The following is a 19649-nucleotide window of genomic DNA, read 5'->3' as shown; positions in this document are numbered from 1 at the left end:
GAATTTTCTACAGTTTGTTGTGATCCACACAGTCAAAGCCTTTAGCATGGTTAATAAAGCAGAAGTAGATGTTTTTCTGGAACTCTCTTGCTTTTTCTATGATCCAGCATTTGATTGTTTGATCTCTGGTTCCTCTGCCTTTTCTAAATCCAGCTTGAACATCTGGAAGTTCTTGGTTCACGTACATTTGAAGCCTAGATTGGAGAATTTAGAGCATTATTTTGCTAGTGTGTGAGATGAGTACAATTGTGTGATAGTTTGAACATTCTTTGGCATTGCCTTTCTTTGGGATTGGAGTGAAACTAGAAGCGTTTTCTGAAGAAGACTCCCAAGAACGTTTTGAAAAAAGGCAGCATTCATGGAATAAGTGATAACTCTTAGATTATGATGATACATCCTGACATTTCCTAAATTACCAATTTGATTACTTTAGAGTTATGTGAAACACACTTATTGTTCTCTACTGTGAGTACTGTAGCCCCTTAGCTGTTTATGTTTGACTGTGTTATTGTATTATGGAATTTAGTAGGTGTTTTTTAAATTGAAGTTCACACCAAATATGTTTTAAGCTAAAAGTGAATTTTGTATAATTTAGAAGGATGAAAGATGTTTGTTCTTAGAATCTGAATAAATTACCTGCCTTCTTGCCAGTGATGATCGGGCTTGATTAAGTCGAAGGTAGTTGAAAGAGGTAATTGAGTATTTGTGAATCCATTTCTCAGTCGCAAGCTGAATATAAATAAATATTTGGAGGATTGTTGTAGGTTCATTGTTCAAATAATGGCTGGTAGGTCTTTATTTCTAGTGTTCTTTGCGTTTGCTGACTTTTACTTATCTGACTTACCATCAAGTGGAGAAACTTCCTTAAAAAGTATTATTAAATAAGAACTTTCTTTTGCCTGATTTCTATCATACTCATTTTCCAGATCTCAAAGTAATTGAAGCTCTTCTCAGAAACCTCTCTCTCAAGATATATGGGCTGTTTTACTTAAAGTATTTTTGTTGTTGTTGTTATTCTCCTGATAGACCTTACAGAGGATATTGCACAATGGTGTGTTATTTCTGGTGGAAAAGGCATCCATAGTATGAATTTTGAATCTAAATTCTTTTTCTAGGACCATTTAAAATGAGTGTAGCCAACCCAGAGTTCATTCCACATGGTCAGGTGACTTTTATTGTGCACATAGATAACAGACTGGGTGGCCACCTGCTGTCAGCATTGGAAAAAAGACTGTTTTCAGCTTTTAAGAGGTCATGTTTCTAGGTACCATATGAAAATCTGGTAGAGTTGACTAATATTGGAGCTATTTTTAACTGTACATAGTTGTATTTTCTTTCTTTTTTTTTTTTTTAATTTTTATTAGTTGGAGGCTAATTTCTTTACATCATTACAGTAGTTTTTGTTATACATTGATATGAATTAGCCATGGATTTACATGTATTCCCCATCCCAGTCCCCCCTCCCACCTCCCTCTCCACCCGATCCCTCTGGGTCTTCCCAGTGCACCAGGCCCGAGCACTTGTCTCATGTACCCAACCTGAGCTGGTTATCCGTTTCACCCTAGATAATATACATGTTTCAATGCTGTTCTCCTGAAACATCCCACCCTCTCCTTCTCCCAGAGTCCACAAGTCTGTTCCATACATCTGAGTCGCTTTTTCTGTTTTGCATATAGGGTTATCGTTACCATCTTTCTAAAGTCCATATATATGTGTTAGTATACTGTAATGGTCTTTATCTTTCTGGCTTACTTCGCTCTGTATAATGGGCTCCAGTTTCATCCATCTCATTAGAACTGATTCAAATGAATTCTTTTTAATGGCTGAGTAGTATTCCATAGTGTATATGTACCACAGCTTCCTCATCCATTCGTCTGCTGATGGGCATCTGGGTTGCTTCCATGTCCTGGCTATTATAAACAGTGCTGCGATGAACATTGGGGTGCATGTGGCTCTTTCAGATCTGGTTTCCTTGGTGTGTATGCCCAGAAGTGGGATTGCTGGGTCATAATGGCAGTTCTATTTCCAGCTTTTTAAGAAATCTCCACACTGTTTTCCATAGTGGCTGTACTAATTTGCATTCCCACCAACAGTGTAAGAGGGTTCCCTTTTCTCCACACCCTCTCCAGCATTTATTGCTTGTAGACTTTTGGATAGCAGCCATCCTGACTGGCGTGTAATGGTACCTCATTGTGGTTTTGATTTGCATTTCTCTGATAATGAGTGATGTTGAGCATCTTTTCATGTGTTTGTTAGCCATCTGTATGTCTTCCTTGGAGAAATGTCTGTTGAGTTCTTTGGCCCATTTTTTGATTGGGTCATTTATTTTTCTGGAGTTGAGCTGGAGGAGTTGCTTGTATATTTTTGAGATTAATCCTTTGTCTGTTGCTTCATTTGCTATTATTTTCTCCCAATCTGAGGGCTGTCTTTTCACCTTGCTTATAGTTTCCTTTGTTGTGCAAAAGCTTTTAAGTTTCATTAGGTCCCATTTGTTTATTTTTGCTTTTATTTCTGAAATTCTGGGATGTGGGTCATAGAGGATCCTGCTGTGATTTATGTCGGAGAGTGTTTTGCCTATGTTCTCCTCTAGGAGTCTTATAGTTTCTGGTCTTACATTTAGATCTTTAATCCATTTTGAGTTTATTTTTGTGTATGGTGTTAGAAAGTGTTCTAGTTTCATTCTTTTACAGGTGGTTGACCAGTTTTCCCAGCACCACTTGTTAAAGAGGTTATCTTTTTTCCATTGTATATCCTTGCCTCCTTTGTCGAAGATAAGGTGACCATAGATTCGTGGACTTATCTCTGGGCTTTCTATTCTGTTCCATTGATCTATATTTCTGTCTTTGTGCCAGTACCATACTGTCTTGATGACTGTGGCTTTGTAGTAGAGTCTAAAGTCAGGCAGATTGATTCCTCCAGTTCCATTCTTCTTTCTCAGGATTACTTTGGCTATTCGAGGTTTTTTGTATTTCCATACAAATTGTGAAATTATTTGTTCTAGTTCTGTGAAAAATACTGTTGGTAGTTTGATAGGGATTGCATTGAATCTATAGATTACTTTGGGTAGTATAGCCATTTTGACAATATTGATTCTTCCAATCCATGAACATGGTATATTTCTCCATCTGCTTGTGTCCTCTTTGATTTCTTTCATCAGTGTTTTATAGTTTTCTATGTATAGGTCTTTTGTTTCTTTAGGTAGATATACTCCTAAGTATTTTATTCTTTTTGTTGCAATGGTGAATGGTATTGTTTCCTTAATTTCTCTTTCTGTTTTCTCATTGTTAGTGTATAGGAATGCAAGAGATTTCTGTGTGTTAATTTTATATCCTGCAACTTGACTGTATTCGTTGATTAGCTCTAGTAATTTTCTGGTAGAGTCTTTAGGGTTTTCTATGTAGAGGATCATGTCATCTGCAAACAGCGAGAGTTTCACTTCTTCTTTTCCTATCTGGATTCCTTTTACTTCTTTTTCTGCCCTGATTGCTGTGGCCAAAACTTCCAAAACTATGTTGAATAGTAGTGGTGAGAGTGGGCACCGTTGTCTTGTTCCTGATTTCAGGGGAAATGCTTTCAATTTTTCACCATTGAGGGTGATGCTTGCTGTGGGTTTGTCATATATAGCTTTTATTATGTTGAGGTATGTTCCTTCTATTCCTGCTTTCTGGAGAGTTTTAATCATAAATGGATGTTGAATTTTGTCAAAGGCTTTTTCTGCATCTATTGAGATAATCATATGGTTTTTATCTTTCAATTTGTTAATGTGGTGTATTACATTGATTGATTTGCGGATATTAAAGAATCCTTGCATTCCTGGGATAAAGCCCACTTGGTCATGATGAATGATTTTTTTAATATGTTGTTGGATTCTGTTTGCTAGAATTTTGTTAAGGATTTTTGCATCTATGTTCATCAGTGATATTGCTGCCTGTAGTTTTCTTTTTTTGTGGCATCTTTGTCTGGTTTTGGAATTAGGGTGATGGTGGCCTCATAGAATGAGTTTGGAAGTCTACCTTCTTCTGCAATTTTCTGGAAGAGTTTGAGTAAGATAGGTGTTAGCTCTTCTCTAAATTTTTGGTAGAATTCAGCTGTGAAGCCATCTGGTCCTGGGCTTTTGTTTGCTGGAAGATTTCTGATTACAGTTTCGATTTCCTTGCTTGTGATCATTTTGTTAAGATCTTCTATTTCTTCCTGGTTCAGTTTTGGAAAGTTATACTTCTCTAAGAACTTGTCCATTTCTTCCAAGTTGTCCATTTTATTGGCATAGAGCTGCTGGTAGTAGTCTCTTATGATCCTTTGTATTTCAGTGTTGTCTGTTGTGATCTCTCCATTTTCATTTCTAATTTTGTTAATTTGATTCTTCTCCCTTTGTTTCTTAATGAGTCTTGCTAATGGTTTGTCAATTTTGTTAATTTTTTCAAAAAACCAGCTTTTAGCTTTGTTAATTTTTGCTATGGTCTCTTTAGTTTCTTTTGCATTTATTTCTGCCCTAATTTTTAAGATTTCTTTCCTTCTACTAACCCTGGGGTTCTTCATTTCTTCTTCCTCTAGTTGCTTTAGGTGTAGAGTTAGGTTATTTATTTGACTTTTTTCTTGTTTCTTGAGGTAGGCCTGTAATGCTATGAATCTTCCCCTTAGCACTGCTTTTACAGTGTCCCATAGGTTTTGGGTTGTTGTGTTATCATTTTCATTCATTTCTATGCATATTTTGATTTCTTTTTTGATTTCTTCTACGATTTGTTGGTTATTCAGAAGCGTGTTGTTTAGCCTCCATATGTTTGAATTTTTAATAATTTTTTTCCTGTAATTGAGATCTAATCTTACTGCACTGTGGTCAGAAAAGATGACTGGAATGATTTCAATCTTTTTGAATTTACCAAGACTAGATTTATGGCCCAGGATGTGATCTATTCTGGAGAAGGTTCCGTGTGCACTTGAGAAAAAGGTGAAGTTGATTGTTTTGGGGTGAAACGTCCTATAGATGTCAATTAGGTCTAGCTGGTCCATTGTGTCCGTTAAAGTTTGTGTTTCCTTGTTCATTTTCTGTTTAGTTGATCTATCCATAGTTGTGAGTGGGGTATTAAAGTCTCCTACTATTATTGTGTTACTATTAATTTCCTCTTTCATACTCGTTAGCGTTTGCCTTACATATTGCGGTGCTCCTATGTTGGGTGCATATACATTTATAATTGTTATATCTTCTTCTTGGATTGATCCTTTGATCATTATGTAGTGTCCATCTTTGTCTCTTTTCACAGACTTAATTTGAAAGTCTATTTTATCTGATATGAGTATTGCGACTCCTGCTTTCTTTTGGTCTCCGTTTGCGTGGAATATTTTTTTCCAGCCCTTCACTTTTAGTCTGTATGTGTCCCTTGCTTTGAGGTGGGTCTCTTGTAGACAGCATATATAGGGGTCTTGCTTTTGTATCCATTCAGCCAGCCTTTGTCTTTTGGTTGGGGCATTCAACCCATTTACATTTAAGGTAATTATTGATAGGTATGGTCCCGTTGCCATTTATTTTGTTGTTTGGGGTTCACTTTTATACCACCTTTCTGCGTTTCCTGTCTAGAGAAGATCCTTTAGTATTTGTTGAAGAGCTGGTTTGGTGGTGGTGAATTCTCTCAGCTTTTGCTTGTCTGTAAAGCTTTTGAGTTCTCCTTCATATCTGAATGAGATCCTTGCTGGGTAGAGTAATCTAGGTTGTAGGTTATTCTCTTTCATTACTTTAAGTATGTCCTGCCATTCCCTTCTGGCCTGAAGGGTTTCTATTGATAGATCAGCTGTTATCCTTATGGGAATCCCTTTGTGTGTTATTTGTTGTTTCTCCCTTGCTGCTTTTAATATTTGTTCTTTGTGTTTGATCTTTGTTAATTTGATTAATATGTGTCTTGGGGTGTTTCGCCTTGGGTTTATCCTGTTTGGGACTCTCTGGGTTTCTTGAACTTGGTTGGCTATTTCCTTCCCCATTTTAGGGAAGTTTTCAGCAATTATCTCCTCGAGTATCTTCTCATGGCCTTTCTTTTTGTCTTCTTCTTCTGGGACTCCTATGATTCGAATGTTGGGGCGTTTCACATAGTCCCAGAGGTCCCTGAGGTTGTCCTCATTTTTTTTGATTCTTTTTTCTTTTTTCCTCTCTGCTTCATTTATTTCCACCATTTTATCTTCTAAGTCACTTATCCTATCTTCTGCCTCTGTTATTCTACTCATGGTTCCCTCCAGAGTGTTTTTGATCTCATTTATTTCATTATTAATTTTTAATTGATTTTTTTTTATTTCTTCTAGGTCCTTGTTAAACATTTCTTGCATCTTCTCAATCTTTGTCTCCAGGCTATTTATTTGTAACTCCATTTTGTTTTCAAGATTTTGGATCATTTTTATTATCATTATTCTAAATTCTTTTTCAGGTAGATTCCCTATTTCCTCCTCTTTTGTTTGACTTGGTGGGCTTTTTTCATGTTCCTTTAGCTGTTGGGTATTTCTCTGCCTTTTCATCATGTTTAGATTGCTGTGTCTGGAGTGGGCTTTCTGTATTCTTGTGGTTTGAGGTTCCTTTTTATTGTGGAGGTTTCACCCAGTGGGTGGGGTTGGACGATTGGTTTGTCAAGGTTTCCTGGTTAGGGAAGCTTGTGTCAGCGTTCTGGTGCGTGGAATTGGATTTCTTCTCTCTGGAGTGCAATGGAGTGTCCAGTAATGAGCTTTGCGATGGGTCTCTGTGTTAGGTGTGACTTTGGAGAGCCTGTATGTTGACACTCAGGTCTATGTTCCTGCGTTGCTAAAGAATTTGCGCGTGGTATGTCTTGTACTGGAGCTTATTGGCTCTTGGGTGGTGGTTGGTTTTGGTGTAGGTATGGAAGCTTTTGGATGGTCTCTTATTCCTTAATGTTCCGTGTGGTCAGGAGTTTTCTGGTTTTCTCAGGATTTGGGCTCAATTCTCCTGTCTCTGGATTTCAGTTTTATTCTTCTAATAGTCTCAAGGCTTCTCCAACTATACAGTACTGATAATAAAACTTCTAGGTTAATGGTGAAAAGATTCTCCACCGTGAGAGACAACCAGAGAGGTTCACAGAGTTACATGAAGAATAGGAGAGGGAGGAAGGAGATAGAGGTGAGCAGGAGGAGAAAAAGGGGACTCAAGAGGAGAGAGACAGATCTACGCAGTTATCTGTTCCCAAAGTGTTCTCTGTGGCCCAGACACCCACAAAGATTCACAGAGTTGGATTGGGAAGAGAAGGGGAATGGAGGAAGTAGAGGTGTTCTGAGGGAGAATAACAAAGATTGAAAATCTAGTGTAGAGGTTAGACTCTTTGAAATACAATATTTAAAAACAAAAACACAAAAAAATTTAGAACTGTATATGAAGTTCAGTTTAAAAATAGGGTTTCTCTCTCTCTCTTTTTTTTTTTTTTGTGGCTATAGTGAAATGAAAATGAAAGTTAAGGAATAATAGAGGAGTATTAGAGGACTCTAAAAGGAAATAGGAGAGAAAAACAAGAAAAAAAAAAAAAGGAAAAGAAAAAAAAAATTTTTTTTTTCCCCCCAAATAAAAAAATCGTAAAAATATATGAAAATGAAAGTTGAGGAGTAATGGGGGAGTAATAGGGAATTATAAAAGAAAATGAAAGAGAAAAAATAAAAAATTTAAAAAAAAAAAAAAAGAAAGGGAAAGAAAAAAAAAATTTTTTTTTAAATTTAAAAAAAAATGTACATATATATCTAGGAATTTCTCTGAGGTTGTTAAGGTCAGCGTAGGTTCAGTTCAATTTCAGATAGCTCCTCTTTCCAGCTTACACTTCTCGATATCTGTAGGCCCCTTCCCGTGTAGCCGGTGTTACCTTCAGGGATTTTAATCTGTTGCACCGGTCCTTTCTGAAGCGGTTCCCTTTGTTTATTTGGCTTCTGTTTGCTGTCTCTTTGGTGTCTAATTTCCGCCCTGACACAGGCGGGCGGAGGTGATCTCTTATTTAGGTTCTCTAGTTCAGTTCAGTCCTGCTACGGGGAGGGCGGGGCGCTGCAGACAGATACCGCTCTGTGTGGATAGCGCTCACCGTGTTCCGGCCACACTGGGTTTGCCCCGCTCACTGGTGTCTGTGCTTTCGCCGTCTACACTGCTCAGGCTCCCGGCTGCTCTATATGGAGCGGGCCCTGCGTTGAGTGCGGTTCCAGTTTTCGGGTACTCCACAAAAGCGCAGATTCGGTTGCTCCTGCGTTTTGTGCCTTCCCCGGCCTGAGCGGTTCAGGCAGCCAGAGGCTTGGGCGCACTCTCCCGGGTGCAGTATGCCTTATCCCTCCGCGGCGAGCGGCCCAGGCAGCCAGAGGCTTGGGCGTATTCTCCCTAGGTGCGGCGCGCCTTTTCCCTCCGCGGCGAGCCTTTTCCCTCCGCGGCGAGCGGCCCAGGCAGCAAGAGGTTTGGGCGCCCTCTCTCCCCGGGTACGGCGCGCTTTTTCCCTCCGCGGCCCCAGCACGTACCGCCAGTCGGGTCTCAGGAAGTCTTTAGCTAGAACCCGGAGGCCTGTTTGCAGTGTGGGAGGGGGTGGCTTCTCAGGGGCTGAGTTTGCCCTTTTCCCCTCCCCCCTGCCTCCTACCTCCAGCGGGGATGGGCCGGCTCTTCTCTGGAGATTCTCAGTCCCTTTGTTTTGCGAACCGCCGGCAGTGTGTTCGGGCCGGTTAATTTTGTCCCTTGCTATCCCACAGTTTAAAAAAGCTCCCTCCGATTGCTCTCAGGGTCTTCGGGCCGGACCTCACCCCAAGCAATGCCGCCCGCTCCTCTCCGTTCCGCCCCGCTTGTTGCTGGCGGGTACGGGCGTCTGGGGTACTTTTCTGCTGGGAGTTGCTTTTAGGCACGTAATCTGTGGGCCTTGTTTAATTTTTCCTCCCAGTTACAGTGCCGAAAACTTCCCCCAGTCCCGCCAGTGAGAGGGTTTCCTGGTGATTGGAAACTTCCTCTATTAAGACTCCCTTCCCGGGACGGGTCTCTGTGCGTAGCTCTTTCGACTCCCTTATTGTCGTTTAAATTTTGTCCTACCTCCCTTCGAAGACAATGGGCTGCTTTTCTGGGCTCCTGATGTCCTCTGCTAGCAATCAGAAGTTCTTCTGTGAAATTTGCTCAGCATTCAAATGTTCTTTTGATGAATTTGTAGGAGAGAAAGTGGTCTCTCCGTCCTATTCCTCCGCCATCTTGGCTCCTCCTCCTGTATTTTCTGTTATGAGTATAACTTCATGATACTTATTCTGAGATTTAAAAAAATTTAAGAACACTTTATTTTTGAAGTTTTAAGTTTAAAGAAAAGTTTCAAAAATGGTATAAGAACTTCTGGTCACACTTCACCCAGATTCACTAGTTTTTAACCTTTTGCCATGTTAGTCACACTTACTTTGTCATTCTGTGCATGTGTGTGTACTTTAAAATTCTGAGCCACTTAAGAGACAGTATATCCCTATACCCCTAGGTCCTTTGGTATGTAATTCCTAAGAACAAGGGCATTCTCTGGCAGCATATTACATTATCAAAATCAAGGAATTTACAATGACAAAATGCTATTGTATGAGTTATTATTTGCACTCAAATTTGCTGGTTGCCCCAATATATACTCTGTAAGGACATTCCTTCTTCCAATACCCTGATATTAATATAATAATTATTTTAACTTTGATGTATCTTAAATTAGTGTTATCTTTTTGTAGACTTTTCCTTATCAAAAGTATGGTAACAAAAATCACTAAACATAAGTTTTTCATAATTGATTTCCATTTGATTAAAGACTTTCAGGAGGAACTTGTGATAGTGTAGGTACCTTTTTTAACAGTTCCCTGATTTGCATGAGTCATCTAGTTTGGGTAGAGTAGGCATTGATATAGGTACTGGCTTTGTTACCATGATTTTGGGGGCTATAACAGCTGTTTTATGCACCTCAGTTCATTCACTAGGTTAAGGACATAATGACAATTGGCCCGCCCGTCTCAGTGTGCATGTATAATTAAGATCTCTTTGAAAACTATTAAATAGTGTACAAAGAGTACTGTTAGGATGCTGTTTTCAGATTCCATACATGGTAGATTGATGACCAATTGACGACCATTTCTATTTTGATGAGAAAGAGAAGACTGAAGAGTTAAGAATCTCCCTTTGTCATGTTTATCTTTTGATAATGACCATGTGATAAAGAGCTCTGTGTCTAGACAAAGATGAGATTTAAATTTGGAAATTATCCACATGAAATAATGATGGAATTTTCTGAAAGTGGCAGAAGTATCATAGACCACTGTCAAATGAGAGATGCCCATGGCTCTGGGCTAATTTCTCAGTGGCATCCCTACAGAGCAGGTGGTGGAAAGGAAATTCTAATTTCCAACTACTTCTAGATTTGTCAGTAGAGTGTTTCTCAGACGAGTCTCATTTCCTAACATCACAGTTACGAACACAGTTGCAGAATAAATGAACTAAAGACAAATTAAAAGTCCATCATCTACTTTTCCAGGCGCTTATGTTCAGTTCTTTTTTGTGTGAAGAAATGGTAGCTTTGAAAAATTTGTGTTGCTCTTTAATTTTTTCTTTTTAGCAGCCAACTCTTCCTGCCAAATAAATAGAGTCATCAGTCACCCCACTCTTCCCATCAGCATCACTGCTCATGAAGACAGGCACATCAAATTCTATGATAACAATACAGGTAAGAATATATTTAAATTGATTATTATTGAAAAAAAATCATAACTAATTTTGGTGTCTGTCGGTGGCTTTATGGTCAGGGAATAGGCACTGAAACACAGATTCTCTCCCAGATCATTTGTTTTTACTTCATCTAACTCTGCAAAGAATCAGTGTTCATGATCGCATATGGGATCATCTTAGTTTATTTAATAGTAAATAGGTGCTATATTTTGGCCCTAGACTAAGGTTATTACTCAGAACATAATGAAAAATTTATTCAGATATATACCAGCAATAAAATGTTAATATATTGTGGAAAAGTAGAAACATGTTGGAAGTATGGGCATATGATCATTATATTTTGTTTAAAATTGTTTAATTTTTTAAGATCCTTAGTGTTACAGATGGAAAACCCCTGAGTCATTTGATTTGTTTTTCCATGGACTAATTATTTTTATTTTATAATACTGATTATTTGGTCCTGATGGATTTGCATTGGGGTATGGAAGCTTTCCCAATTTTTATTAGGTTATTTTTCACTAGTCTAAAGGAAATGCATGAAGAGCTGATTGGGAGAAAAGTAGCCATATTTACTTGAGAATCTGCTGTCAACTTTTGTTAAGTTTGTTTAGCTGCAATTGATGAATAATTTAGTATTTTTAATATCTTTCCATATACCATTTCCACCAAAACTGTGGCCAGATTTTCTGTTCCTTTGTCTTTGTCGCAATCTCTTCTTCTCTTTCCACAACCCATAATTTGCTTGTAGCTTAAGGATGCAAAGTTAGTGATTAATAATGTCTGAGTTTTAGTTAATGAACATGGCTTAAGGGAATATTTGTGTACAAATTACTGACTTCCATATTGTGAAAGACAAAAATGTAATATGAAAGTTGAGCTTTTGTTTCTCATCATCACCATGGCTAGAGCAAGGAGGGAGACATGCATTGTTTTAGCAGTTGGGAAAGTCTTTGATGCAGAGAGGGGTGGCTGGTGGAGCCAGTACAGCGTGGTAGCTGACTGGTATTCTGGATGAAAAAAACTATTACTAAAGAGTAACAATCTCTTTTTCCAAAGGCAAACTGATCCACTCGATGGTAGCCCACCTAGAAGCTGTTACAAGTTTAGCAGTTGATCCAAATGGCCTGTACTTAATGTCTGGCAGTAAGTACAGCTTTGATTTATTTATTTATTCTTACTGTTTTCACATTTAATGTAATTTTTCTCTTAATTTCTTTTCTTTTAATATAGGTCATGACTGTTCAATACGTTTATGGAACCTAGAAAGTAAGACGTGTATCCAAGAGTTCACGGCTCATCGGAAAAAGTTTGAAGAATCAATTCATGATGTAGCTTTCCACCCATCCAAATGCTATATAGCCAGTGCTGGGGCGGATGCACTGGCTAAAGTCTTTGTATGACACAATGCATCATCTTCACCTTCTAGCTGTTTATAAGTAATCAACTGCACAAAAGAGATACAGAAGACCAGGGCAAGAGTCAACCCATCCAGCCCTTATGTTCTGCTGAAGGAGCACAGAGAACATTTGTTAAAGTATAGTTTTGCAATTCGTACACTGTTTTCTAAAACTAAGGTTTGTTCAGGTTGCTGCAAGCTCAGCTGAATCTGTGAGCCTGAAAACTTTAAAAATTTTCCCAAAACAGGAGCTTTTATTTCTGAGGTTGTTCTAATTCGCTAGGCAGGCCTGAGCGAAGAACAAACATAGGTTTAGCTTGTCCCTATTGAGTTAATAGGGCATATTATAAGGGATAATTGAAAAGCTTGATTCCTGGGAATGAGTAGAGGAAGAATGGCAATTTAAACCTAGTTCTCCCCTGAGAAATCTTGTTAAACATGTTAGATAGTTAAAACAGTAATCTTTATCACATCTACTGTACTAACCCCTATGTGCATAATGACCAGACAGTGTTAAAATGAGTTTTTAATTTAGCTCTCCTTTCAACTGTTCTCATAAAGCACCTGGCAAAACATTTTACTTATTAGAGGGAAAAAAATGCAATAATATGTTAAATATATTATTATTCAGAAATGCTAAACAAATATTTAGTTTGTAAGCAGATTTCTATATTGTATTAACATTTTTGAAAATAGATTTGGTACCATTCTAAAGTTTAGCTGTCAAAAATACTCACCATTATGAAGAATAGTTGATATGAGTCTGCTTTTACTAAAGAATTTAACTTATTCAGGTTTAAGATTCTGTTTATTTTTAATGGCAAGCAGGACGTATCTTTATAATGATTTCTGTTAATTTTAAATTTCACTTTATTCATGTGATATTTATAGTATCAGAGTGATTATTTCATATTGATGAAATCATACCTTTTAGTGATTGAAAACCTGGAAGTTACTTGCAACTACTCACCAGAACCCACATAACCATGCTTCACATGATTTCTTTCTTCTTTGTCTCTGATATTAAAATTATCTGACACCTACCAAAAATAGTTCATAATTATTATGTTTTAATAGTCCAAGGGTATGGTTACTCTCAGGCAGCTGCCTTTGCAGAATTACTAAATAAAGCAAATGTTTGTGCCCCAGAAGTTCCGTTATTAATATCTCCAAGAAGTAAAACCTCTTGGAAATCTGGATGGAATAGTTTGGTGTATAATATTGGCTAGAGGGTTCTCTCTCTCTTTCCCTTGCCTTACCCCACCTCCAGTGTTTCATTGGAATACATAGCATGTTTTAATGGGCAGTGAGTCAATATTGTTTCTGGGGAAAACCATGTCTTGAAGGCCCAGGGTTCTCTGAGCTCACCTTACCAATGACTCACATACGGTCAGCTCTTGGGATTTACATGACCCTACTGTCTGGACATGGTATGTAGACCTTATCCCTGCAGCTGTCTCCCCTCTTCCTCATGCACTTTCTTATTTGCCCAATATGGCAGAGACCAATCTGGAAGTCAGAAATGTTACTAATTCCCAAATTTTCAGCAAAATGTACTTTTAATACGCTCTCAGATGTAATTTCTACATTCCTATGCCCACATATTCCATTATCATAGCAATGGCACTTCTTATACCTACATCTACTCCCTGAAGAAGTATTAACATGATAGTGTGGATATTAATTGACAATTTTTCTTTAAAATTTCTGCTTATCTGCCTTGAGAATTCAGCTGTATACAGGCAGGTTTTCTTTAAGGACCTCTGTTAAATTTTCCTGGTTGATACACAGATACACTTTATTTTGACACAGCTACCTTGTCATTTCATATGTGCTTAACAGTGGGCTCAAGGGACTGCTTTGTATATTCAAGTGAATTGACCTGGACATGAGCTACCAGGTAAATGTTTATATTCCTGTGCGGGTATAGAATTCCACGTTGTGTTTAGTGATTCCTTTTTGGCTTCTTCACAAAGTAAATAAATGATATCACTGACCTAACATTTGTAGAAGGGTACTGGAAAATTTCAGTCAGGTGCTCTTAATTGGCTTGTTTGTGATGGATGATTACAAGCTATTGTTCTACCAATTATTGCTTTAATTACCTTCCAGGGTGTTCAGTGCCTGCTTTACTTCTGTCAACTGGAATTCTCAAAACTAAGACACTCTCTTCACCTGCATTTCAGGTCTCATGGTTGAAATTTTTCTATTAGTAAGTGGAAAACAGCCATGAGATATGTAGACTGTAGCGCAAATGATGGAACTGTTGAAAGTTCCTTAGAAAGCCAGTGCTGTGTGTACTCTTGGAGGTGGTACCCAGAAACAGGGATTTCTTCTCCACTAGCACTGTTAGGATCTCAGCCTAGAAATGAGCCAAAGCTGTCTTCCAGCCAGATAGAAGCATCTATATGTGTGTGTGTTTGTCTGACTTTTCCCTCAGCCTATCAAAACTTCAGTGAAAATTGACAAAATGAACAAATCCCAGATTTGAACAATGATTGAAATGCTTTCATAGTGCTTTATTTGTAAATATTTTGGATGAAATGTATTGGAAGAGTATGAAAATCAGCCGATGATGTGGGTCCCTGCCTTATTTTCATATGCTGTGGGTACATCCCTGGGAGCTTGCAGCACCCTTCTCGAAACTCATCTGTCATATGGAGCTCATTTGCTACTCAAACCATAGACAGATATTTAACATAAGTGATATAATGACCTTCAGTATTTTTCTATTGAACACGTTTAGCAATTTTTGCCATTAAACAGAATAATTAGTTATGCAAAGTATTTAGCTTTTATAATCATTTTAGTTATGACTAAAAGAGGGGAAATTGAGCTGTATCACTGATAATGAACTTTGTGAGAAATTTTTTGTTTATCTGAGTTTCATTCCTTCAGTGTTCTTGCTATAAGTTTCTTTTGGAGATAATGATGAAGATTTATTTGAAAATGTCTAAAATGTATGTATATTTTATAAATATATATTATATATATTGTGGGGATATATATAATATATATATAGACTATATATATTATATATATATATATATATATAAAACCATAGGTGCATTTTACTGTTTTGTATTTTCATTTTTGGAGGTAGTGTCCACAGCAGGTAATGACGAGTATGATGAGTGTTGTGCTATTTGCTTTTGCAGTATAATATATAGTTCTAAATGTTTAAATTACTGTATATATGATATTCATTATAGGCTAGCATGCTTGTTTTAAAGACTGTCATTCTAGTTTATTAAAATCTAAATGTAAGAAAACCTGGCTATTCAAATGTGAATTGAAAAATGTTCCATTCTCAGTACTGAACTATTTCCATTGAGCATTCAGGATTTTTGACAAAACCGATACCATCAAGAAGGCAATAGCTAGAGAAAGAGAGGTGCCTTTAAAAAAAAAAAAATACAAATTCAGCCTTACAGTGAGGATGAGGATTGAGTTGTTTTGTGGGGAAGAGGTGTGAGAGTGTGTGTGTGTGTGTGTGTGTGTGTGTGTGTGTGTGTGTGATATGTTGTTAGAGTGCCCATCTATGAAGGTCCTGATTTGTGACCATCAGTGTCTTTTTAATGTGTCTGTAAAACTTTTAGGACTTCAGGGGACATTTCATGCGCTGTCTTCTTGCTCTTCTGAGCACCATAAGTACTTTCCAAGAATTATGAATGTGAATTCCTAGAAATTTCAGTAGAGAATAAAATAATTATTATTTCATTATAAATCAAGTTCAGGTAAAAGGAGAAATTACTGATTCATCAAAATTACAGGATCTCATTAATGTTAGCTAAGTAAATGTAATTTTTAAAGGCTCATTTTTTTTTTAGTAGTTCATGTATTTCCCCTTTACACAAGAGCATGTCATGAAATTCTTATATGATGACTATTTAGCTAGTAAAAATTGTTTTTAAATTAAACACCTGAACTAGTTAAAATTCCACCTAAGAATAGTATTTAAATGGCATCTTTCATATCTACCTCTTTGTCATTGCTGCCATTTTTGACTCAAGTAAATCTTCATGACATCGAAAATAATGGTTGGATGCAATTTAAAAAATCTGTGTTGGTGCTTTTCTCAGGCTATGTCATTTAAGTTATATTGAACAAAGATGTCACAAATCAGATTGAAAGGCTTTGAATTAATTTTGATTTTCTTTTGAAAGAACTGCTTAAAATTTGTCATCCATGTTGATAGTGAGCTGGAGATAATCTCTGGTTAGTATATGTCTATGTGATGTTTTCAACCAAGAGCCAAGTTGTTACTGATTTACATGAGAAAAGAGCTCCAAGTATAATTTTCTTCAGCTTACTTTTTTCTTTGAAAGCTGTTTCAAGGCTATTCAGTACATAATCATTCATTTTATTTACACAGAAGTTGTCTCTCTTACTGTGTTATTTGTTTAGTTATTTCTATAATTGCAGTATTTTGTTTAACACTGGGATTCAGGTTACAAAAGCAGTAGCTGACAGAAATTATATGTATATTTTTATGAAATGTATCAATTCCTTAAATTCATTTTAGAGGAAGGTCCAGAAAACTAACATATCTGTGTTTAAAAACAAGGGTCAGGTCCTTTGTAGATGATTTGAATCATTTGACTTTTGCTCCTGAAAGTTTTTTAATTGGCCGTATATCCATCAGCCAGCTGGATCTCAGTGTCATTACTAGGGACACCAGCTTCACAAAGTCGGTTCACAAACAGACTGCATTGTTTTTTTAATCAAAAAAAAAAGCAAATATAAAGCCAAACACAGATCTCTAGATCCCACTTACTTATTCTAGCAGTATTCCTGAAGTGGTGCTTAAGGGTCAGAATTTTCTGGATCTTAGCTAGTCAAGCTTTAGATTTGATTTAACTGGGACCACATGCCTGTCATCCCTCTGATGCAAATTAGAAAGTTCATTTTATTTCAGGTTAACTCTAATGTCTGCCTGGGTTTTTAGCAGGCTGTGAACCAGTGAGTGCCTTGTTAATGTAGAATGATTTTTCCCTGGTTGGTCTTAGCTCCTCTCTGAAAATTTCCCAGAGGATGATATTTTAGCTGGCTTGTAGAGAGCTGCTAGATTTGGTATTATCAGCACTCAGAAAGCCTTCAGTCTACGGCGTTCCACCCTCCCCACTTTGTTCTCATTGTTTGGCTGAAATTTACCTCCTGTGAGAAACAAGTGCAGCCCCCTTCTCCTGGTAACTTTTTTCCAATCCAGATTAAGAGATATCCTTTATACCTATCCCAACTCTATAATCTAACACCTGTTTTTTGTTTTTAGGAAGAACCACTTCTTTGTAATCCTGTAATCCACTGCTTGTTTTATGTTTCTCAAGTTCAGTTTACTAGAGCTGACCTCAGGGCATCAGTTCAGATTCCTAAACAGCTCCTTTTCTCCACACCCTTCTCCCTTCTAACTGGTGAGCCCTGAGCCAGATTGTTTGATCTTCAGGTATTTTAAAATTTAAGTATAATATCAATTAATGTAAATTAATCCAAATGCTAATTTTTGTGGTGCAAGAAGTTTCTCTTGTAAATTCAGGATATGGATAAGCTAATTAAGATATCCTTTTTTGGTGGCTCTAAGTGTATTATTTGTTTTTAAATAAAGTGTACAAATATAGATAATGTGCTATAGGTGTCTCATGAATTGAAATATTTGTCAGATCTGGAATCTAGTGGATTTGCAGTTAAAATACTTTAATACAACTTGATTTTGTTTGAGGGGGAGGTAGTAAAGGGATGCAGAGAAACAAAAGTGTATTAGGCAAAGTAGATGTAAATCCAAAGAGATGAACCAATCTTAATTATTGATTGTAAGGAAGGTGGAGAAATTTATTGTTATAGAAACTTTGGACCTTTGGAAAACTAGTAAAATTAAAATACCCCACACAATTGGATCATGATATTTTTAGGGACACATACTTTTTTTTTCCTGAAGTATTAAGTTACATAATTTAAAAAATCCTGTACAGACATACACATATAAATTTAATGTGCTTTTGCTTATTTTTTGTTTGGCTACTTAACAAACAAGCATAAGCCTTCTGCCCCTTGCTCCTTCAAATCAACAGTATTTTTCAAGGGCTTCCCCTGCCCAGAGCTCGACAATCTCTTTGTTCCAATTTGGAGTCACAATACTACACAGAATCTAAGAAGTACCTCTTCTGGTGTCCTTGAAACTATCCACTGTTCTGTGGTGTTTCGTATGCTGCTGTAGTGTTCTGTTCTTTGGTGTGTACACACGTTTCAGTATTGTCAGAAATGTCTCTTTTGTCCCTTGTAATGAGAACCAAGACGTGATTTGCCGGAGTTACTATAGAGGAATCTAGCTCAGAAGGTCAAAATGGCTGCAGAAGTTTTTCATGGATTGATGGACCCACTGGGGTCAGCACAGGTTCACAGTGGTATTTTAACCAGCGTTGGGTTTCCCAAAGGCACCACTAAGATTTTAAGGGATCCTAGGTTGTCCTGGCACCAGAGTATTCCACTAGGAACACCTGGAAGTCTGGTAGCACCTTGACCTCAAACACTGTAACCATAATGCATCACTTTACTTGTTACTTCTCAGTTATAACTACTGCTTATGATGATGAGGATGCTTGAGTTCTGTGGAGAAGCACTGGCATGCAACTCTTAAAATTAGATCCCATATTTTCTGAAACACAAACTTTAGTATATTTTGTATACTTTTCAGAACAAAACAGAATCCGAAACCTGCCTAACAGAAAATTAATTACTAAGTTTCACTTAGATCTTACAAAACCCTAAGCCCTTTCTTATTCCTTAGCTGATACTATATTAAAGGTAATGGTGGTTTTGGTCAGAGTTGAAGGAATAAAATCTGCAGTATCTTTCCCATCAGAAGGGTATATTTCATAGAAAATTCTCTTGTCCCTGGTTCTTTAGCCAGTCACTTTACAGGAAGACTGGTCTAGATGCTTACTTGATGTTGACTTTTCCTTGTGCCTCTTAAAAGAGATAATTAATCCAGTGGGCTAGCTTGGTGGCTGAGATGATGAAGAATCTGTCTGCAGTGCAGGCGATCTAGGTTTGATCCCCAGGGAGGGAAGATACCCTGGAGAAGGGAATGGCAACCCACTCCAGTATTCTTGCCTGCAGAATTCCGTGGACAGAGGAATCTGGTGGGCTATAGTCCATGGTCGCAAAGAGTCAGACACGACTGAGCAGCTGTCTCTCTCTCTCTCTCTCTCTCTCACACACACACTCAGCAAAACATCTGTTAAATAGCACTTAGAGTACTAGAGTTAGTATTGTTAGTTAATGTGCCAAAGTTTTTCATGCCCTCAGAAGATCCAGGGTGTGTATCAGGTTCCCAATCTATAATCTCAAACCAAAGATACTTTTTGATTACCTCATATAATAGCACCGTCAAATTAAGGGTAATGGTAGGGAAGCCCATCATTCACAAATGAGAATTCCTAAACTGAAGAACTTTGATTTTAAAAAATGCATTCATGGAAAGCAAAATTCAACGTTAGGCATAAGCATGTGTTAAGAAAATAAGCAGCTTGTGGTTTATATAAAGTGTTGAAACAATGTATACTAACATCCACCTACTCTTTCCTTATA

General features: G+C 37.4%; 1 protein-coding gene across 2 annotated transcripts in view; it reads left to right on the top strand.

Moving 5' to 3' along the window:
- Nucleotides 1-14066, top strand: part of STRN (striatin) — a 109811-nt gene extending 95745 nt beyond the window's left edge. For both annotated transcript variants that reach the window (XM_070476830.1, XM_020890041.2), the window contains 3 exons: nt 10560-10667; nt 11726-11812; nt 11900-14066. In XM_070476830.1, coding sequence (XP_070332931.1) covers nt 10560-10667; nt 11726-11812; nt 11900-12069 — 365 coding nt within the window. In that variant the 3' untranslated portion in view covers nt 12070-14066. The remainder of the gene's footprint in view (nt 1-10559; nt 10668-11725; nt 11813-11899) is intronic.
- The last annotated feature ends 5583 nt before the right edge of the window (nt 14067-19649 follow it).

The sequence above is a fragment of the Odocoileus virginianus genome, chromosome 2 (assembly GCF_023699985.2).
Source record: "Odocoileus virginianus isolate 20LAN1187 ecotype Illinois chromosome 2, Ovbor_1.2, whole genome shotgun sequence".
NCBI lineage: Eukaryota > Metazoa > Chordata > Mammalia > Artiodactyla > Cervidae > Odocoileus > Odocoileus virginianus.
This window is presented reverse-complemented; position numbering and strand designations above follow the sequence as displayed.